This window comes from Urocitellus parryii, chromosome 8 (genome assembly GCF_045843805.1).
Source record: "Urocitellus parryii isolate mUroPar1 chromosome 8, mUroPar1.hap1, whole genome shotgun sequence".
Taxonomy (NCBI): Eukaryota; Metazoa; Chordata; class Mammalia; order Rodentia; family Sciuridae; genus Urocitellus; species Urocitellus parryii.
The window spans coordinates 107,908,507-107,931,281 of NC_135538.1; the positions used below are offsets into that span (position 1 = coordinate 107,908,507).

Consider the following 22,775-nt stretch of genomic DNA (forward strand, 5'->3'; position numbering starts at 1 on the left):
AGGCTGTCCCTATAGAAACTTCTAGTTACTCTGGAGGTGGAGAGTCCCACCGGCTGACCTCCAGGGTGCTGTGAGGATAGGAGCCTCCACCCAGTCCCAAGCCAAGCTCAACAGTCCACTCAGGGTCCCAAGGGAAGAAGGAAAAATGTCTGCCAGTCCAATTCTCCCCCTTCCTCTGCCCTTGAAGTAGGGTCTTGCTTGTCAGGTAGAACATGCCCTTCCCACCTTTCCAGCCACACACAGAGGCGACTGTGCACTTAGCCGTGCCCACAGGCACATCTGCCCACAGGGCCAGCCAGCTGGCATGCACAGATGTGTGTATGCATACACATACACACACACACACACACACACACACACACACACACAGGTGCCAGGCACCCACTCTCTGACCCTGAGCAGACTATTTCCCCATACTGTGTTGCTCCTCTGCTTGCTCAACAAACAGACCTGGACTGAGTATCTCAGAGCACAGACCCTGGACCCAGCCACCTGGATCCAAGTCCTGGTCCTACCATGTATCAGCTGGCGACACTATGCTAAAAACAGCTGCCACGAGCCTTACTTACAGGGTTGCCTGTTCCGGGTGTGGTTGTGAGGAATGCACATGGAAAATGTGACAATGCCTAGTGTCAAGTGCCAGCTGTTATTGTCTTCAGAATTATTACTCTCATTGTTATTATCCTTCCTGCTCTGACATGCCAGGTATCCAGGCATCCCTACACACTCACAGCCCCCTACACTCCCCACGAACCTGCCGATGCGTGTGCTCACCAGGTGCACATCCACCTTCTAACCCACTCCCATGCTCAGCCGACACAGAAATATATACATACACGGTGACAGAATGCCACCAACCTCAGTTCTGCCCACCAACACCTCACCCCATAGACACATCATGGCCCCTTCCATGCTGAGAGCAAGACCTGAGCCCAGGCTGGCTGCATAACAGACCTATGCCTACTCCCCCAAATCTCTCTCTCACTCCCTTGGCCAGAAGTCCCCAAAGTGAAGATGGTTCCCAGAAATCAGGGAAAATCTGAAGATGCGAAAAACTTCAGAGATAGCTCAGCTCTCAGCTCCCTCACTGTGAGATCCAGAAGGGGACAGTGGTGACTGTCTGTTCCATGGTCACCAGGTAGAGATGAGCAGAGCCAGGTACAGACTGAGGCCTCTGACTTTTCTCTGGGCTTCCTCCCAACACCTGCTGTCTTTCTTTTTTCTTTTTCTTTTTTTTTTTTTTTTTGGTACCAGGGTTTGAACCCAGGGACGTTTAACCACTGAGCCACATCCCCAGTGGGGATATTTTCTATTTTAAGACAAGGCCTCACTAAGTTGCTAAGACTGCCCTCAAACTTGTGATCCACCTGCTGGAATTACCGGCATGTGTCCCCATGCCTAGCTGCATGACTGTTTTGGGAGCTTCCTTGAATTCCTGGTGGCACAACCTATGATCACACCTGTCTGCTCTGCCACCTCTGCTTCCTGGCTTATGACAAGTGTTCAGGGAGTGAGGAATGAGGAAACAGGGAGCCGGAGGCATCAAACAGACCTTGATCCTCTCCTGCTTTCCTGGTGCCAGCCGTGATGGGAACAATGACCAGGTCCCAACACAGCTGGGCCAGTCCACATCCTGCCAGGGCCAAGCCTCCAACTCAAGCCAGCTGGTACCTCTCTGGGTAGAGACGCATAGTCCCCATTTTTGAGCCCCCAGTGTACAGGGAAAGGCCAGGGGGTATACTCCCCAGGATCCTGGTTCAGAGATCCTCTCTTCTAGCCAGGACCTCCACACAGGGATGGTCCCATGCCCACAGCTGCCCTTCCCAGGGGACCCATGTGATCTCAAACCAGGCCTCCCATCTGAGCAAGGGGCAGAACCGGCCCACAGCCCTGCACCTCGGGTGCACGCCCCTACATGGACTATCCAGTGGAATGGGGCACTGCCCCCGGGCCCTTCCAGCATCACTTTCATGGCTCTCCCCAGCCCTTCTGAGGAGTTGTAGAGTCCATTTGGCATACAGTATAAGAGTTTATGTCTACTTTCCAGGTCAGAAGTCAGCCTCCACCCACCACAGAGAAGCATGGCCAGGCCAGTGGCTTCTTACCTATTCTGAAGCCCTGTCCTTGTCAGAAAAAAATAACCACAATACCATGAGACATGCTCAGACCCTCAGCCTCGCATTTGAGATTTGACCGCCATCTGGTCCCTCCCTGCCCTTGCCATCTTGTCCCTCAGTCCGCCCACACAAGAAGGTAACACCACAGTAAGGCTGGGCCCTCCCAGGGCCCTCAAACACACCCACCACTGTGCCCGATCTAGAACTGCCTCCACTGTCCCCACTGTCCCCTGGTTCTTGGGGCTGTCACCTGCAGTGAAAGCTTCACTGACAGTAGAAACAGCCTCCTCTTCACTCCTTGTCAGCCCTCCCTTTCCTGATTTTGGTGACCCTCTGCTCCTCATGCTCCACCATACTCTGTCCCCTCTTCCGTCATTATTAAGGGCTCCCTTCTTCTCAGTCATCTAGATGTGTTTCCTAGCTTCTGTCCTCATGCTTCGGTCTCCCCACCCTGCACAGTCCTCTTGGGCGACATCACCCATTCCTATGGTTCTCAGAACCTGAACTCTGAAACTCCAGGTAAGCTCTCTCTCCTGAGCCTCCGGTGCCTCCAGGCAGACATCCTTCAGATATTGGGAGCTTGTTATGTCAAATTCTGCACTCCATCACGGCACGGCAGCCCCCCCAGAGCCCTGGGCATCCGCCAAGACACCCCTCCCCATCTTCTGCTCCATCACGGCCCTTCTGTCCTCTCCCCAATGCCTCTTGGCTCTGTCCACCTTGCCCCATGTCCACAGTGCCCACCCCATCCAGGCTGCCAGTGTCTCTCCTGCTACTGCCTGTCAGGTGGCCTTCCTGCCTCTAGAACCCATTTTCCACACAGAAGCCAAAGAGATCATTCAAAAGTACCAAAGTGATCATGCCACACTCCTGTTTAAAAGCCTCGGCTGGCTCACCACCCCCTCCATGGTGCCCACAGACCCTGTCTCAAAGCCCAGCTGCTGCCACGTGCGGTGCATTCTGACTGCCACCTCCAGGCCTTTGCACATGCAGTCCCTGGACCTGGGAGGCCTTTCTCCTGTGTTGTCACCTGGATATACTGCTCACAACACAAGACTCAACTCAGAACTTGGAGGGCACTTCCTCTAGAAGCCTTGCCTGCCCCTGAGGCATGGTCTCGGGCCCTTACACCTGTTTATCTCATCACGCCTGAGACTGCTGGGTTCCCTGGCAGCAGGGGCTGCACATAGAGCACTTCAGGCCTGCACACCAGGACTCGAATGAATCTGGGGACAGGAAGTGGGGTGCAAGCCCAACCTTACCTGTCTCTGTGGGCCTGTGGGATCCGACTCTCTCCGTCGAGGGCGAGGTCCCGAGTGCAGGGGCGAGTGGGAAGGGCTGCCAGGCGTTGGGGGCTGTGATGTCTCTGACCGGCCATCAGCCTGGCTCAGCTGAGGTGGTGGGGGCTGAGGCGGCATCTGCCGCAGGTCCTCCTCAGCTAATGTCTGCATACTGCGTCCCCGGGGCCGAACACTAGGCTCTGTCCCCGGCCGCCGCCGCTCCTCACCCTCCTCAGGCAGTGGCCGCAGCTCCTCAGGCTCCTCATCTGTGGTGCCCGATGTGCTGGGCTCAGCCCCAGGAGGGAAGTCCTTGAGCTCTGTCTCCTTGTCAATGATGACCCACTCCTTGCTGTCAAAGTCCTCCTCCTCGGCCAAGGGCACCGAGCGGAAGGCGTTGCTCAGGGCCTCCTGCTCCACGGAGGCTGACACGTCCATTCGGCCACTGGCCTGCCGGTCAGCATGGCCCGTGTCCACTGAGAGCATCTGAGCCGGCTGTGAGGAGCAGGCCTGGCGCGAAGGTGAACCAGGCAAATCCATTCGGGACCTGTGGAGCACCCACATAAAACTCAGTGCCAGGCCTCTCTGGAGCCCCAAGGATCCCAAGCAGGTGACAGGGTGGAGTAGGACTCCTGCTCCTGACTCAGCACCTCTCCCCCTCTGGGCCAGGCCCAGTCACCTCCTGCACTGCCACCCTCCACCCTTACTTCCTAAAAGACTTCATTAGTTCCTTTGTTCATTCATTTAGCAAATACTTCTGAATGGTTACTGTGGTCCAGGAATGTACACATGCAGAAAATCTACTCTGGTTTCTGTACCTAAAGAACACTCGCTGTTCTCCAGGCCTCCCCAGGGAATCTAACCTTCCTAAAACCAGCTGATCCAGTGCTCCTGCTGTATCCAGGGCAAACACAAACAACAGACAGCTTTGGAGCCTTTTCTCCCGCTCCGCTGCAGGCCTGCCTGGCTGCTTCCGCTCATTCCAGGAAGGGCCTGTTAGCTCAGCTTAACAAACTCCTCAGCCCCAAGAACCAAGTCTGCCTTCCTTAGCTTGGCTCTCAGGGCCCTCCCAACCAGGCTAGGCCTCAGTTTCTCCATTCCCTAGCCAGACCTATCTCAAATTCACTTTTCCTAAACTGCCCACACTCTCATACCTCTATAACCTTACATATGCTGCTCCCTGCACACAGCCTGGACTCCACTTGGCCTCCCTCCCACATAGCCTGTCCCTCTACCTTTTTTTCTGTGTTTGGATGCACCTCTTATAGGGAGCCTTTCCCATCCTGTAGGGAGGGTTATTTGCCTCCAGAGCACCCTGAGCCCCCCTCACTACTGGACTTCAACTATCTGCCTTCCCATAAGGCTGTGAACTCTCAGGCATGGACAGACTCCCTCTAACCTGTTACCTCTGGGGCACGATCCAGCCTTGGGACATCTCTTTGTTATTACTTTGAACTGTACTGTGAATCTGTGAGTTCTTCCAGAGCTTCTCAGTGTGGGGTGATGCCAGCCCCAAGATGAGGTTACTTCTGGTTATACAGTAGTGTGTGTGGAGGGACAGGATGCTATGCAAGAAAGAACCGTCATCTGCTGAATGCCGGGATACCCCTTTGAAGACCCCAAGGTCTAACTCAGCTGGGGTTTGGACTCTCTTCTCATATTTGGCTGTGGGCAGAGGGCTGACTTTAATTCTCCCCCAGCACCAAGCCTGTGTGTGGTTCAATGGCTCTTTAGCTGCAGAGGAGGGGTGCAAAACAGACCACCCTCAGCCTTTCTCAACATACTCCTGCCCAGCTTGCATAGAAACTGCCGGATCCAATTCTACTCCGTATTTTTTATCAATCTGTTAGTGAGACTTAAAATAAAACACCACCCAGTGTCTCATATTTATATACCCCTGTCAATGGCGGTCATCACTTCTTTTCTTGAGAGCACAATTTGTTTTGATGGACATAAAGGAAAAAGATGGCATCAAAGGAAATGAGGTCTGATCTGTGTGTGCGTGCACACGTGTGTGTTTTGAAGATGGGGCCAGAGACATAGACAATCCAAACCTCTTCTTCTCCATACTTTCTCCTGCTCCCAGTGCCCCAAAAGCAGCCCACCCTCTGCCGAATGAGATCCTAAACCTTTCTGTCCAGAAACTCTCTCCTCAGCCCTCTTCTTCCCACTATTCCTAAAACTAGGGCTCACTATGACCCAAACCAGCTTGCTCATTGCTGGCCAGAAGCAGGCAGTTCTCCAGCACTGTCTTGCTCAGCGCTCCTCCCCCAACTCCACTCACAACCCTTCCAACTGCCCTTGCTCATGTCCCCACATCCAGAACTCTCCATGCTGAGGGACTTCAGGCTGAATAGCATTGAAAGGTGGTCTTTAGAGCCTGGCAGGCAGCCCGTGAGAGTGTGTGAATGAGGACTAACTTGGGCAAGTGCACACCCCACAGAGGTTCTGTGCATCTTCCTGGAGGTGGAGTACATGTAGGGGCAAGTCCAGGAGGGACTATGGCTGAGATGGGTGACAAGAAAAGATGCTGAGTGTGAGTCAGAAGGTCATCCTCCTCCACTGCAGAACTGAGTCCTGATAAGGAGATGGTCCAGGGCCTACTGTGGGGCAGAGCCCACTCTGAGGCCCCAGAAAGGCAGGAAGCATCTCACCTGGTGTTGTCCCATCTACTAACAACTCCGGTGGGGATCCAGCCCTGGCCCCCCACAAGCCACCCCACACACAAAGTCAGCCCCCAGCACTCCCTCCTACCAGCCATGTTCCTGCTGGTCCCACCCTCACTCTGACTTCAGATCCCTCAGGCCTAACCCCCCAAACTGGCCTGTCCTCTCCTCCAGCTGTTCCATGAACCCTTCTTCCAGGACCCCTACCTTCAGCTGCTCTTGAGGAATTTGTAATTAGTGATTAGGAAAGTTCTGGAAGCATGCCCACCCACCAACTCTCCCCTCCCTCCTCATGGACCCAACCTAGCATGAGCTGAGACCTTTCTGGATGCCCCATGCCCTTAACTAGGCCACCACTGATCCCAGGCTGAGTCTGAACCCAGGCTGAGCATAACTGTCAACACTTCCCAGGGACACACCCCCCGCCTCTGCCTCACACCTGACCTTTCCTGCAGACCAGCCATGTGAAGGTGCAGGAGATCACGGGGACCCTTCACCACCCCCTCCAGTCGCACACCCACCTCCTCTCATGTAGCTCCACCCGCCCATCCGCCGTGGAAAGCCTCTCCGACTCAGGGCTGTTGACCCTCCGGTAGCGAAGAGAACGCACTGGGGTTGTTGGGGAATCTGGGGGGGCACGCACAGGGGAGCTGGGGACTCCCACACCTCGGCTCTGCTCCTCCTCCACACAGGGGGTCTGCAGGAGAGGGGTGCAGTGAGTTGGGGCTGACAGGTGGCTTTCTCAGGGTGAAAGGGATAAATGGATGATGAAGCTGATGAATCAAGGTCAGGGTGGTGGAGGGGACCAGGAAATGCAGGCAGGGCAAGAGGGCCAGGACTGGGCAGAGGGCACTGTGGAGGAACAATGTGGGGGACCCAAGGGTTGGGAATCGGGGTGGGGAGGCCACCTCGCCCTTCTCCCTGGCTGCAGTTACTTTGCCGATGTTGATGCGGAGTTTGTTGCGGTTGACATCCGTCTCCTCCCAGACTTCAGCCTCAGGACCCCCAGGGTGGGGGACAAGGTGGGGGGTAGGGCCCAGCCCCTCAGGGGGCCTCCCAGGCAGGATTGGGGGTGCATTCTCCTGGTCACTCAGGTGCTCGCCCTGTAGCACGTCCTCCGTGTTCTCCCGGAGCAGGTCTCCAGGCACTGGGGTCACATTGACCACCCTGGAAAGGCCAGGATGGGGCCATGGGCAAGGTTGGCAGGGGTGCCCTCTTCTCCCAAGGCCCCTCCTACCAGCACAGGCCCTGGAGACCCCCAAGCGTGGGCACAGAGGAGGCCTAGCGAGGAGGCATCCTAGGTTCATCACCATCCCTGGCCCACAAGTCCTCTGAGACCATATCACTCAAGTTGGCAGGGTCATCAAGGAGACCACTGGGGACTGGCATGTCCCAGTTCTATTTACTCGAGAGATTCTGTGGTTTTCAGAGGCCCTGCAGAATTTCTAATGGCCCTCAGTGCCCGGCTTCCTTTAGACCTAGGAACAGGCCTCAAAAGAACCACCTTGGAGCTCCTCAAGCAGCCTGGTTACAGAACCGTACTCCATGTGTGCTGGCAAATCTGTGGAGTCTCCCTCCTAAATGTGGCCCTGGGTTAGCCATTCTAGTCCAGCCCCTCCCCAGACCACCTGACTCTGTGCCTGCCACATGGTCCTGAAAATGCTGACCCAGCCGTCACTAACATCCAGCAGGAGCACTCTGAAGGAAGGCATGGGCTGACTTCTCTCTTAGTCCCTGTGGAGTCCCCAAGGCATGCTATGCAAATTAATGAGTGATGAGAAGGGAAACTATGGGGCTCTGGAGATTTCACTTAGGATTCCTTTTTCCCCAGGGATCTCAGGTCAAAAGCTCCAAATGAGGAGATCACCCACTCTGCTTTCAGATCAAGGACTAGAGTTGTGGCAAAATTTCCTGAAGTTCCAGAACTCTGCTGGTGAGTACCAAGAATTGGAGAGACAACTGAGCTTGTCCAGGTAGGAAGAAGAGGAGAGGGCTGGCTTCTCGGCAGGAGCTGGCCTGCTGCCCAACCTGCCATCACCCTTCCTGAGACTTACCCAAACATGGCTGCTGTCTGCCTGGTGTTCTGCTGGGGTGGGGTGGAGGTGCTCGTGGACAGGAGGGCATCCGTGCCCGCCTTCTCCCAATCAAAGGCCTCATTCTCAGCAATGCCTCTCTCTTTCATGCTGTTCTCAAACACCGACATGATCAACTGCAGGGGGTGGGGGTGGTGGGAGGACAGAGAGGTGACCTCGGGGCTAGCCAGGTAGAAGGGGCAGTTGCTGGGATCATAGGGAGAAGAGAGGGGACTTCCAGGACAGGATGGGCCTACAGGGGGCATTGGAAGGAGAAGGGCACATTGATTTTAAATGAAAACATGCACAAGATATGCAAATGAGCATGCAAATTATCATCTTGGATTAATCCCCACCAGCTGGACACAAGTCCTCTGAGATCTTTCCCTGATGACCATCCCCAAATGCCTCTGTCATTTCCACTGTCTCAGCAGGAAAATTAGCAGCCCTGAAGCACTAGGAGTTTCCACATGGAGTCGTGCTTGGCACAAGCTGTCCCTCTTGCTGGGTGCTTCTCCCAACATCCTCTTCCTGCCATCTAACTTCCCTCCCACACAGCTTCCCCTCTAATCGCTGGACAAGGGGCATCCACCTGAATCGCTCACACATCTATTTGCCTGTTCCAGCAGCAGGCCCAGAGCCCAGCAGGAGATGCTCACAACTGTACAGTCTGGAGGCCCCATGAGGCTGAGTCAGGGGACAACTCTGTCAGCAACGGGGGCCTCTGGACTCAGGAAGTAGCAGGTAGCTACAGACCCTCTGAGGCCCCCAGATCATTCCACTTCTGACTTGGGTCTCTTAAGAGTTCAAGGAGTTACTCTCTGCAGATAGTACCCACTTGCTCAAGGCCTACTGTGTGATCCACAGTGTCTGGGCTCCCCACAGGGTGCAGCACTGTCCCTGGCCCACAGTACTTTCCTGACAGCATGGCTGACACATTCCGCATCTCCCAATCAGGGTCAGTGGGTCCTATGGTGCACAGTGAGGGTGCCTCAGAAAGAGCACTGGACTTGGAGTCAGATGCACAGTCATGCAACGCATAATGGCGTTTTGGTCAACAACAGGTTGCATATGTGATAATGGCCCCATAAGATTACAGTGGAGTTGAAAATTTCCTGTCACCTGGTAAGTCATAGTTGTCATAAGGTCATAGTGCAAAGCATTACTCAATGTCTGTGGAGATGCTGGTGTAAAAGAGCCTACTACACTGCCAGTGGTATAAAAATATAATACACATAAGCCAGGTGCCTGAAACCCTAGAGACTCGGGAGGCTAAGGCAGGAGGACTGCGATTTTGAAGCCAGCCTGGGCAAATTAGTGAGACCCTGCTACAAAACAAAACATAAAAAGGGCCAGAGATGTAGCTCAATGGTATAGCACCCCTGGCTTCCATCCCCAGTACTGGAAAAAAATACAATTATGTTCTGTACCTAATATATACTTTTTATAATTATGTTATAGAGTATACCGCAACTTAAAAAAAAAAAAAGTTTTCTACAAAACACTTTGCTGAGCACCACAGTAGCAGTTCCCCTCAGGTCTGCTGTGTCACTTGTTCTCATCACTTTCTTTTGCGATTGATATAATCTCATATTGTTCACCGTGGCCCCCGGAGAAATAGGCTGTATCATGTATACATGCACACCATCCAGCCTGGGTGGGCAGTAGATACACCCTCTAGGCCTGTGTAACTGCACTCTATGATATTCACAATGACAAATTAAGAACAGATTTCTCAGAATGCATCCTTGCCATTAAACGATGTACAACTGTATCTGAGCCCAGGCCTCCTCCTCACCATGATACCACCTCAGTTTTACACCTCAGAAATGGGAACAATCATCCCATGTGGCTTCCTGAAGTTTTGGTATAAAATACTTGAGAGCACATGTATTGGAATAATAACATTGTCCAATTGTCATCAAAGGCTTCTTTTGAAGCTTGAATGGCACTAAGAACAGGGCCAGCTCTTGATCCATCTAAGCTGTTACTACTGTTTACAAGGGAGGGTACAGAACAGTTTGGTGCAGTTAGAAGACCGGAGGAAGCGCTTAGAGTCAGCTCCAGGCCTTGATGAGAATGGGCTCTGCTGAATGATGGTCACCCCCAGAGTGGTGTCCAGGGCTACAGGAGCAAGCCCCAGGCTCCCACCTGGTAATCAGGCTTGGTGAAGTAGTCGAGGCTGGCGATGTGGTCCAGGAAGAGGTGGAACTCTGAGGGCATATGCTTCAGCAGCATTCGATGCTCGTACTTCTCCTTGATCATTCCCACCTGTTCCTGGAGGCAAGAAGAGGGTGGAGAGATGGAACCCCAGCTGCCCCCACCCCTGCCTCCTTGGACCCAGCTGTGTGGGTCTCACCTTGTCCTTGATCTTCCTCCATGGCAGCTGGCCCACTGCAAACTCCACCAGCATGTAGAAGAGGGACCACAGGTCATCGTGGCGGCCCATCTCCTGTGGGGGTGGGGAAGGAGTGATTTGTAGGGGGAACAGAAGGCCTGGAATCCCTGAAGGAAAGGCAGAGGGTAACATCTGGGGGAGCCAACAGTGGAGCCTTCCTCCAAGCCAGGGCCTCCAGCAGGGTAGATACACTCCAGCCCCTGCCCCGCTCCTCTCTCCACCCTGACACCTACTCCCTATCCTGGCTGCGTACTTCGCCCCAAGCTTGCCCATTCTGCCCCCATCCCACAGCACAACCTCTGTCACTCACCCGGTTCTTGTGGGCATTGACTGATGCATAGCGAACAGTCCCCCGAAACCCGGCCACATTCCGAGGCTGCAGAGGAGAGACCACAACCAGGAAGCTCACCCTTAGCCCCTGACCTCAGCCACATCTCAGCCCTGCCACCAATAGGACCCTGATCCATTGCCTGCCTCCACCTGCCAGAGAGCAGGAAGGTTACAGAGTGTGGCTGTGACATCTGACAAGGGCCCAGTTAGGGGCAGAGGGATGGGCCGGGCTGACCTAAGAGGTGGGGGTGCTATGCTGAAGATGAGGCCAGGCCAGCTTAAGCAGTTGCAAGAAAAGTTGGTGAAGGGTCCCCACATGGGGGGGGCAGTGTGTGTGTCACTGTCCTGACAACCCAGAACTCTGTGCGCAGTGGTACTCACCGGTCGGACATCCCCTGTGGTGTTGGTGTACTGCCGGGCCAGCCCAAAGTCCAGCATGTAGCACTTCCTATAGGTGGAAGGCAGCCTGCCCATGGCAAAGTTGGACTGGAAAAAGACGAGGTATGAGCCCCGGGGGCTCCTACCCCCAGGATTCCCCAAGAAATAGCTCTGCAGCGGGGAAGGACCCCAGCCCCACCTACTCTCACACTCAAGGGGACAGCTCTATTTACATGGGTGCCGCAGGTGTGATTGTCCTCATTTTAGAGATGAGGAAGCTGAAGGTCAAAGAGGTGAGTGGGCTTCTCTGAGACCACATAGCAAGTGACAACCCAGCTAGGCTTCAAACCCCGATCTGCTCAGCCCTATATCCTCACACTCCCTGCCAAGGCAGCGTGGTTTGTATAACTGTCCTGCTCTAAGGTAGCAGATCTATATTATTCTTGCTGTGTGTCCTTGGGCCATTCAAATAACTTTTCTGGGCCTCAGTTTTCATCCCTTTACATAGGATTTTTTTTTTTTCTAGCACCAAGATTCAAGTTATCACAAAACTGGTTACCTGGAATTCCTTACCAAGCCCCAACCTTCCGTCTCCTTCCTTCATCTGTTTGTCCTCTCCCAACCCTGTCACCTTTCTAGGTTCAAGGGATACTCAGGTCAGGGGTGAGGAATTAAGAGGAGCAGAAAACAGAGGTGGGGGCTGGGCAGATTGTGTGCTCATGGGCAGCAGGGAGAGGAGATGGGGCTTGGGGTAGAGAGCAGGAGGGGTTTGGGCACAAGAGGCTGACCCAGCCCAACCACTGTCATAAAGAAGAAACCAGCGCCCAGAGGTGGAGAGGAGGAGCGGGGCAGGCTCACCGGCTTGATGTCACGGTGCAGAAAGCCCACGGAGTGAATGGCCTCAATGGACTCCAGGATCTGCTTGCCCAGCCGCAGCGTGGTGCTCAGCGTGAAGGTACCTCGTGGCTGGCTGCGACGCAGGTCAGCCAGGTTCCGGCCCTGGGGGTTTAGGGGCGCAGACCCGCCTCAGCTGCACCCCAACCACCACCACTGTGATGCTCTGCCCAGCCTTGCCCCATGTGCTGTTCCCATCCCGGGCTCATTTCTCAAGGGGCCATGGTCTCCCCTCCCTGCTCCCATCCCTGAGGTGCAGCCCCAGATCTTTGGAGGGAGGTTGGAGGATGCGCTGGGAGGGCTCACCTGCAGCTGCATCACGACATAGTTAAACTTCTCGTTCCTGCCACAGCCAATGAACCTGCATACGTGGTCCTTCCCTAAGGGGGACAGACAGGACCTCTCAACTCCTGCTCTTTCCTCCTCACTTCCAGTCCTAAGTGGGTGCCTGGCGCATTCTGGCTCCCACCTCCCCACTCCCTGGCCCGTGGAGGCCTCTGCCATCTCCTCCCCCTGCCCTCAGCCCCATCTTCTCTCCTACACTCTGGCTCCATCTCCTCCTAGAAGCCACAGACCCATCTCCCTCCTTCATCACCAAGGCAGCCTCGCCCCATCACTCTCTGAGACTCGGATCCCACCTCTCTCAGTCCTGAGCTCCATCACCTCTGCCCCATCCCCGTGCCCTGGGTCCATACCTTGTAATTTTTTGAGCACAGCCACCTCCATCTTGAGAACCTGCTTGGGCTGCTGGGCTGACTCCACCTTGAGGGCCACGTTCTCCCTGGTCAGCAGGTCCATGGCCTCGTAGATCTCGCCAAAGCCCCCGCCCCCGATCTTTTTCAGCTATGAGAGGAGGGAGAGGAGTCCTCAAGGATCAAACTGAGCACATGCTCATTCCATTTCTGTGCGTTGGGTCCTTCATTGATGGGGAAGGGGATATACTTGAAGGGAGGACCCCATATGTCCTGCTGTTTCCCATCAGTGTCCCCCACCTTCCCTCCTCTCCTAGTGCCTCCAGACAGACAGCTCAGTCCATAGATATACAACTACACAACTACACACACACACACACACACGCACATGTGCGCACATATATACCACACACACATACACAAGACCAGAGGTCAGAGTAGAAAAAGTTATGAAATCAGTGACTCTACACAGACACAGAGATAAGCCTGTCTATACAGAGTTCTAGAGAGATCATCGGCCACTCTGATTCTCTTCTTCTCTAAGACAACAAAGACCATGATCTCCCCGTGCTGAGCCCCCAAACAAAAGGAAAAATAATTCCAGAACCTCTAAGCCTCAGGATGGGAGCTGACACTTCCTGGGACTGTCAGTCTCCTGAAAGATGTCAACAGAGGGAGAGAATATCTGGGGGAGGGACTCAGCGAAGGGTGTCCATGACCCATGCCCACTGGAGAAGCCCACACCACACCTGAGGTCCCTGGTCAGATGCCCAAAGTCTCTTCTCCAGGGAAGGGGGTGCTGTTGAAGAAGGGTGGGAATGAGCTGTGGAGAAGACTATAACCCCACGATCTGACCCTTGAGGCCCTCTTCCTGCAGCATCCCAGAGCAGGCCGTGAGAAGAGCCGAAGAGAACCGTGATAAAGAACTGGCAGGGGAGATGAGGAGAGTTATGGAGAGGGATTAAAAATAATTTGGGGGACTGGGGTTGTGGCTCAGTGGTGGAGTGCTCGCCTAGCACGTGCGAGGCCCTGGGTTCGATCCTCAGCACCACATAAAAATAAATAAATAAATAAAATAAAGGTATTGTGTCCAACTACAACTAAAAAATAAAAACATTAAAAAAATAATTTTGGCTTCACATCTGTGATCCCAGATTCTCCAGCTACTCAGGAGGCTGAGATAGGAGGGTCACAAGTGTGAGGCCAGCCTGAGCAACTTAGCAAGACCCTGTCTTAAGATATAACTCAGTGGTAGAATGCTCTGGGTTTGATCCCCAGCATAACAGGGGAAAATCTTTTCACCTGAGAGGTCCAGGGGTCTTGGATGGGTGAAGACACTGTTGGCAGTGAAGAGGGAACAGGAAGAAGGCACTGAGTTCTATGTACAGCCAGGCCCGGTGGCACATGCCTGTAATCCCAGTGGCTCGGGGGAGTGGGGGGTGGGGGGGGCTGAGGCAGGAGGATCACCAGTTCAAAACCAGCCTCAGCAAAAGTGAGGCACTAAGCAACTCAATGAGACCCTGTCTACCTGTCTATAAATAAAAAGTACAAAAAGGCTGGGGATTTGGCACAGTGGTCTAATGCCCCTGAGTTCAATCCATGGTACCCTCCCCCACCAAAAAAAAAAAAAAAAAGAAAAAGAATAAAAGAAAGATGTACAGCTGGCTGGGCATGGTAGCACACACCTGTAATCCCAGTGGCTCAGCAGGCTGAGGCAGGAGGATTGGGAGTTCAAAGCCAGCCTCAGCAACTTAATGAGGCCCTAAGCAAGTCAGTAAGACTCTGTCTCTACATACAATATTAAAAAGGGCTGGGATGTGGCTCAGTGGTAAAGCACCCTTGGGTTCAATCTCTGGTACCAAAAAAAAAAAAAAAAAATACAGCGGATTCTCACCTCTTCAGGGAGCCTGCCCACATGGGTGGCCTGCCCTCCCTAAGTCCTCTGTGTCCTGTTAGCTCTACCTCTCCAGTGTAGCTGGGCTCTGACAGTCCAGCAGGTAAACTCCTGAGTCTCTGCTACCTCTGCTCCTGGGACTCCAAGAATGACTGCTGAATGGTGGTTGAAGGGAGTGGAAGAAGGAAGAGCCCAGGGCAGAGCCAGCTGCAGGACTGGAATGGGAGTTCCAGAAAGTTAAAGTGAAATCACTCCAGAGAGAAAAGGGTGAAGGAAAGATTGAGAAGACAAAGCCAAAGTGGGAACACGAGGAAAAGGGAAGGACCTTGAGAGACCAGAGTAGCTTTCTGCTTGTGATGAGTTAGTCTGACTGGGAGAATTTCAGAACCAGAGGGGACTGAAGCAAACTCAAGGGACACCGTGGCATGGTTTCCTCTGGGAACTTCCAACGCCAGGGAAACACTAATGTCTTCCAGATTCCTCTATGGTTAGCTGTGTGTGAGAACCAGGAAAGGCAGGGGAAGGAGCGGCAAGGCATTCCCAGTTCACAGACAGCGGATCCCCAAGGCTTCATTGGAGAAGCAGCAGTGAGAAAGGTCACATGAGTCCCTGTTGTGTACAAAGGGAAAACAGACACAGGGAGGACAGTCGCTCACCCGGGGCCACGCTGCTAGTAACTAACAAAGCTGGGTTTCAAAGAACCCAAGCAACTGGAGGGAGAATCCACACTGGCATAGAATCCACTGCATTGTGAGAAGCCCTGAACCGTATCAGTGTGAGGGTTGAGATTCAGGCTGGGGCTGCCAGCCTCCCAAATGCTTGCTGGAGGAAAGGAAGGCAAGCTCAAAGCAGCAGAGATAGTTCTGACACCTACTCCCCAATTTCCCAGGGTGCCCAAGGGTGCTCCTGTACTGCCTTCATTCCAGACAGAGCCTATTTCTCCTTCCTTGATTCTTTTCTTACCCCTATCCTGTCAGAGAAACCCCCTCTGGTGGGGAGCTGGCAGGGAACACTCAATCAGCACCCCATCTCCACCTGCCCGATGGCTAGGGCCCACTTTTCTTTTCTCTATTTTTTTTTGGGGGGGTGTACCAGAGATGGAACACTTAACCACTGAGCCACATCCCCAGCCCTTTCTTATATTTTATTTAGGGACAAAATAATATCAAAATATCAAAATAATATCAAAAAACAAAATATCTCGCTGAGTTGCTTAGGGCCTCACTAAGTTGCTGAGGCTGGCTTTGAACTGGCAATTCTCCTGCCTCAGACGCCCAAGCCCCAGAAATTATAGGCATGCACCATCATGCCTAAGAATAATAATAGTATCAGTGACTAAGCCCCTGATACTATTTGAGATTCATGAAAATGTTTTATTTCAAAGTCAGAAGGAAAAAAAATAAATGTTTAGGTCAAGGAGAAAATTTTGATATACTATATGATTGTACTGCTTTTATTTATTTATTTTTTGTGGTGCTAGGGATATGAACCCGGAGCCTTGTGCATACAAGGCAAGCACTCTACCAACTGAGCTATATCCCCAGCCCCTGATTATATTCCTTTTATATGAATATAGTTATAAAAATAGAATTTTTAGTGCTTTATTATGGAAGGAGGAGTCATGAAGGTAAGAGTGGTGCAGGTTCATGAAAGTCATAATGCAGCCCTGCTCACAGCCCCTGACCACGAATATTCTCTCAATCCCTCTTTGCCAGACAGTGTTCCTCCCCTCCTCCTACATTTTTTTCATGAGCTCAACCGCTGATGAAGAAGCTCCCTAAACTGGAAAAGAAATTTGACACAATAGGACAAGCATTTACTTGGGAAGAAGGAGACCCGGGTTCTTGGTCCAACTCTGGGGGAACTGGGTGAATTTCTTAAACTTTTTGAGTCTCCATTTTCCCTCCTTTATAAAATGAAGAGAATCACACTACAATTGATCACAAATATCCCTTCAACTCTGTGGATGGGCTGATTTTTGGTGACTCTGTTGACCCAGCAGTCAAACAGAGCTGGTCTTGAATTTAGCAACTGCTAATCTCTAGGGCTCAGTTTCCACACCTGTGAAATGGGAGGAATAGCAGTATCTCCTGCATAAGTAGTTGAAGAAACTATGTAAGGCATTTTGCACAGCACCTGACAACAGTAAATGAGCAAAACAAATAAATACTAAGTTTTTATTGCTGTTTGTATTCTGATTCTGATGAACACCCCCAACAAGGACAAAATGTTCTCATTTTTAAATGCTCCATCTAGTGCCACTGACCCTCATATTCTCCTGGCCATAACCCATTTCTAGGCTGTTTTTTCTTGGTTCCAGAGTTCTGACTCCCATCTCAGTGACATCCTTCACTAAGGAGTGCACCTGGCTCCTCAACCTCTCCAGTTCTTCAGGGGCTGGGACGGGGGGCTGGGGGGGGGGTGTAAGGAGAAACCCTGGGCCTGGCAAAAGAGTATACTTGCTCTTCCCCAGCTTCCCCTTATCATTTCTTGCCCCACTCATACCCCATTCCCTCCCTCACAAAGCACAAGGAAGTCCTAGCCTAAACTCAGCATGTGAACACTCTTTACTCAAGCCTCAGTGTAAATGCCATTCTGCTTCCCATCTTCCATACACTAAGCTCTTGTGCTAGGGACCCGGGGGTCTTGGAGGAACACTCCTTACTTAACAGACCCTCTTTCCTTTTATGACTGTCCTGTTACTTTTCCTCTCAGGAAGTCTCCCTGAGGACATAGCTTCTTCTCTTTATCTCTCCGGGCCCTAGTAGTCTCCTCCTCTCCTCCTCTTCAGTCCCCACCCCCACCCTTTGCCTCTTTCCTGGACCTCCAGGGGACCTGAGCCGCCGGGTGACCGTTGCTATGGAGACCCGCCTGCACCCAGACCCCACCCTCCCCTCCAAAAACCAAACCCTGGGTGAGCTGATCCTCCCTCCCACCAGAGCTTGCCAGGTGCGCACGCGCGAACAGACACACACACACACACACACACACACACACACACACACACACGTGTAAACCTGACCTCTGTCATTCTCCTTTCCTTCCTCCAGGCTTCCCACTCCCCTGCAGAACCACAAGCTCACACACTAGTTTCCCCCACTCTACCGCCCCATATCATCTCGCCTCTATAATGATGAGGACACCAGAGAGCTCTTAAATGACTTAAATAGGACAGGGGCTAATTTACCGTAGGTTCTCCTTCCCCAGACACTGCCATCCCCCCAACCCTCACGTTGCTCCCTCCCACCCAGGCTCAAGAAGGCTCGGACTACAACTCCCAGCAGGCCTAGCAGCCTGAAGTCCTGGGCTGGATGAGCAAGGCACGCTGGGAAATGGAGTCTCGGCGTGTTGCACCTGCCGCAGGAACCGGCGAGGGAGGAGGGTGGATGGAGAAGATGGAGTGCAGATGAGGTGGGAGCTGCCCGCAAGGCCTCTTTTTCCCAAACCCAGGCCTTTCCATCCTCCGCGGAAGCGGAGGAACACATGTCCATTCACTGCCCTTCTCCAAGGTCCGGCAGAGAAAGAGGTCCCTCCCCCACACCTCCCTCCTCCGCACCCTGGGTTCTGCAGCTCCTGCCCAGACATCCAACCAGGAGTTGTTCCAGGCAGGGCCCGAGCAACGTGACCTGGCCGGGAAAGGGGGTGAGAGAGGGCGGGGTTGGAGAGAGGTACTGGGAAAAAGCGATTGTCCACACGTGTGGGCAAACAATGACCTGCAAGCAGTATGCAAATAAGCCCAGGGACACCTCCCTCTTAGGGTAGATGCTCCAAGGGCACCTGTCTTAACAAGTCTCCAGGTTCTCGCCTCCCTCTCCCCACCCCTCTCTCTGCCCCACCGGGTCACTCACCACCTTCCAGCGATCCTTGACCACGTAGTTGGCCGGCAGGATGTCGGCCTGCTCCCCTCCCCCACTCATGTTGGTTTCGTCCTTAAGAGCGGCCGCTAGGCACTGCATCCGCCAGCCCGAGGGAGGGGTGTCCGCAGGGCCTGCCCTGGTGGGGCCATCTACCTGGGGGAATGGGGGAGTGACCGTGAGCGGGGCAGGCTGCTGACCCAGAACTACCTGGCAGATTTGGAGAAGAGCTCAACTGGCAGACATCCTTTCTGGCCCACAGGGCAGATGCTATAGAGCTCACTGGGGAAGCACTCCTCCATGATGGAGGTCAGTGAAGGGAGATACTACAAACTACAGCAACAGAACACATATGTTGATGAAACAAGGAGAGGACAATGATATGTGAACAGGCAGTGGGAAAACCGTTTTACCAAAGAGACATGCTTACTAACGTGGAGAAGACTCATCAACCAAGGGATCATACTAAACTGGGACTTATGCTTGTGGTAGGGGACAACTAAGCCAAGAAGGACCAGTCTGAGTGGTCCATTGGTGATCCCCAGAACCCATATCTCCCCTGTGCCACAACATGCCCAAAGAGCTGTTCATCAGAGGCTTAGTAAAAAGGGAAGATCTTCTGATCAAGGGGCGACCAATGGGAGACCCAAACCAGAGTGACCTGCTAACCAACATGGAGATATGATCATCAAGGAAATGAGGAGATATATGACACCCCATGAGTGAAGAAGATGCAGCTGCTAAGGGGCATTCACCTTTAGTAGTGAGAGACCCACACAGCCCTGGGCTGGAAAGCCAGTGAGCTGGGGCCTGGGTGAACACAAGATGATGGGCTCAAGACATGGATTTCAGAGGGATGCCAGCCCTGTGGCCATTCTGAAGAGACAAAGCCAGACTCAAATGGGGAGAACAGGACAGTGGGGAGCAGCCTAGCAAAGGCAGGAGTGACTGAAAATAGCAGATAGGTGGGCATGAGGTGAGAGAGTCTCTGACCACATCTCTCTGGGTCTGCTCAGAAATCAACTAGAAAGAACACAGATTGAGTAAAAGGTGAATATCAGGGAGAGTGTCCCAACTGTGAGGGATGGGAAAGCCAGGCACATATTACCCAGAAAAATATGTACGTATGTGTGTGTCTCTGCATGTCTGACTGTATTGTACAGGTGTGTAGGCATGCACTTTCCAGGTCTCTGCCAATCCAGAACAGGATTTGGAACCCGAATCTTGTCCTCTCCTCTTTCCCCTACACTTTTTACATGCAGGATGCTTTGCCCTCATGGTGACCCTGGAGAGTCACACATAGAAGAGAAAGAAGTTATTTTGGTTGGGGATTGGAGATGGGAGGGAAGCCCCAGGGGAGGTTAAATCTATAGATGGGGTGGGAACCACATTAACCCAACTTCCCTCAGGATGGGATAATTTCCAGGGGTCCTATTTCTATACATCATAATAAGGGGACAGGGTGGGAAATCCTTCAACAGGTCACGGTGTGCTGTGGCAGACATGAAAGAAGAGAATCTTCATGGGGAGCTACACAGTCATTCTTTCTCTTAAAATGACTAAATTCAGTTGTTTCCTCTAATCCACACTCTTCCCTCCCGTTGAAGTGGGATACAGAGCATCAGGAATTTGGAGGGCAGTGAGGGCAATGGAAGATGAGGTTCTGCAATAAAGGTGGAGGAGACAGATTGAGGACAAGACTAAAGAAATAATTGAACTGGTGGGGAGAGGGCCTTAAAAAGTTGAACTTGGGCTAGAGGTGTAACTCAGTGATTGGGAGCATGGTTAGCATGTTCAAAGCTCTGGGTTCAATATCCAGCAACATCAAAAAATAAATAAAGAGATGTTGAGAGCTGGGGGCATAGCACAATGTTGGAGTGCTTCCCTAGCATTTATGATACTCTGAGTTTCATCCCAAGCACCACAAAAAAGAAAAAGAAAAAAAGAAAGAAGTTGAACTGGGTGAACTCTGGTGGGTCTTCCAGTCCTGTGATGGTGGAATATGTAGGTGGATAAGGAAAATTTGTGTCCTGCTCCCATATAGATGGGCAAGCTTAAAAGGTGAAGTGGAAAAAGGGAGACCTGCTGCTCCCTCTCCACTGTCCTTCCCATTCCTGTCTACCTCAGGAGGACTACATTCAGCTTCCATGAGGGTAAAAGACACAACATAAGAAACGTGGCTGCCCCATTCCTGCGCTTCAGGCCTATCTGGACCTGTAGTGAGAAGGAGGATTTCTAATAATGTCTCTCAGAGTGTGATGTATGGGACCAGCAACGTGGGGTGTATGTGTGTGTGTTTTCTAAGTGCTTGGGAGTGCATTGTGGTATGTGAATATAAGTGTTGATGTGTAACTATGAAAGATGTGAACCAAGTGTGGGTGGGTATTTGGGAGCCCAGGTGTAAGAGGCCATGAATCAGACAGAGCCTTGAGGGGTAATGGGAACAGGTGGGAAAAGGTGTAGAAGAGAGCAGAGGGGAATGGAAGGGATCTGGAGTGACAGGATAAGAGGAGGGGGTTGGTAAGATAGAGACAAGTGAGAGATCATGATGACAGGTGAGAGATCATGATGACAGTTGAAGAAGTGACAGGACCCTAAGAGCGTTTGGGGGCAGAGTTGACGGCTGGAGAAGTAGGTAAAGGAGAATAGTAGGAGGAATGGAAGGACCAAGGACCAGGGAGAGAGGGTCTGGAGACAGCTGAATGACTTGTCAGAGGTGACAGGAGAGTCAGGCGTGAAGCCATAGGGACAAGGGACTGAGGTGAATAGAGAGGGGTAAAACCCCAAGGGGACAGGCTGGAGAGGGTGGGTCTGTGTGCGGGGGCAGGGAGCGGTTCCAGGCCTCGGGCTGCGGCCCAGGCTGTGTAGGCCAGCGTCCCAGCTCCGGCAGCGGCGACGGCAGCGGGGAGGGGGAGTCGGAGCCGGCTGCGCTGGGAGGAGAGCCAGGCCCGAGGCCCGATGAGCCCCCCAGAAGGAGCCCCCGCCCGGACCCCCGGCCGCCCGCCCGGCCCCGCCCCGCCCCGCCTCACCTGCTCTGTGCCCGCTGCGGCTGCGGCTGCGGCGGCGGCGGAGGCAGCGGCTCGGGGCGGCGCATCCCCCGTGGCCGGGGCGGGGCGGGGGCGGGGGCGGCTCAGTGCGGCGCTAGGCGGCCCGCTCCCTCCGGTGGCGGCGGCGGCGGCGGCGGTCTCCGGAACCGGACCATCCCGGCCCGGCCCGGCCCCGATCCTCCTCGGGCGACCGCGGCGGCGGCGGCGGCAGAGCGGGGAGCTGCCCACAATGCACTGCGCCGCCAGCATCAGCACCAGCCCTGACATCACCGCCCCACCGCCCGGCCTTTACATCACCGCCCTTTCTCTGACATCACGTTCCACCCTGCCTCTCTCTACATTCCTCCAGCCCTAGGACTCTCTTAGATGGATCCGCTCCAGCAAATACTCCTAACTGGTCTCTACCATTCACATGACCCCACGCCCCTGGAGGGCCCCATCACTCTTTACCTGTCCCCATAAAACTTACCTGTCTCCACCACTCTTTATCTTTCCACTTCCAGAACGTCCCTGTCACTCTGCCTCATCTAACTACCCCATTTCATCTTCCAGAGGTTCTTATTACTTTTCTCTAAAACCATTTTCCCTAATCTCCCATAAATCTCCATCAACCACCTCTTCTAAGCATCCCAAACTTGAACCCTCCAACCCTCACCTGTAATTCTCAACTCACGTCAGATATGCCTTATCTCCTGACTTAACCTCTATTTCTTTGGCACCTTCTCCCATCTGTTGAAAAACTCTGCTATTGTGTCTAATTGCTTACCAAATAAGATACACACTCTTTACTGTGACATTAAAAACTCTTCCCAACATGTGCCCATAAGGCTACTACTCCCCTTCTGACAGATGGGATTACTCAATATTCTCTGAATATACTCTGCACTCTGTCTTGTCAATTCTTCCTTCCTTCCATTGTTTATGCCTTCCACAAATGCATACTGAGCATCTTCTGCAACAACAACAATAATAATAGCAGCGGCCATTTATTTCTGCCAGACACTGATTAACTTTACACATATTAGCTCATTTATTCATTTTAACCTCCCTATGACATAAGAGTAACTATTGTTACCTCCTATTTTATAAATGAGAAAATTAAAATACAGAGAAGTTAAGTAATTTGCATTAGTTTACCTAGTTAACAAGTGATAGA

At 52.9% G+C, this 22,775-nt stretch overlaps 1 protein-coding gene across 1 annotated transcript in view; it reads right to left on the reverse strand.

Moving 5' to 3' along the window:
• Ttbk1 (tau tubulin kinase 1) overlaps window positions 1–18,674 on the reverse strand; it is a 36,563-nt gene extending 17,889 nt beyond the window's left edge. Inside the window, exons 1-12 of the mRNA XM_026383709.2 lie at window positions 18,567–18,674; window positions 12,828–12,975; window positions 12,439–12,512; window positions 12,097–12,237; window positions 11,242–11,346; window positions 10,841–10,906; window positions 10,492–10,584; window positions 10,284–10,409; window positions 8,115–8,269; window positions 6,996–7,227; window positions 6,582–6,757; window positions 3,380–3,941 (exon numbers count right to left, since the gene is read on the reverse strand). Of these exons, the coding sequence (XP_026239494.1) occupies window positions 3,380–3,941; window positions 6,582–6,757; window positions 6,996–7,227; window positions 8,115–8,269; window positions 10,284–10,409; window positions 10,492–10,584; window positions 10,841–10,906; window positions 11,242–11,346; window positions 12,097–12,237; window positions 12,439–12,512; window positions 12,828–12,975; window positions 18,567–18,674 (1,986 nt within the window). The remainder of the gene's footprint in view (window positions 1–3,379; window positions 3,942–6,581; window positions 6,758–6,995; window positions 7,228–8,114; window positions 8,270–10,283; window positions 10,410–10,491; window positions 10,585–10,840; window positions 10,907–11,241; window positions 11,347–12,096; window positions 12,238–12,438; window positions 12,513–12,827; window positions 12,976–18,566) is intronic.
• Window positions 18,675–22,775: the final 4,101 nt, after the last annotated feature.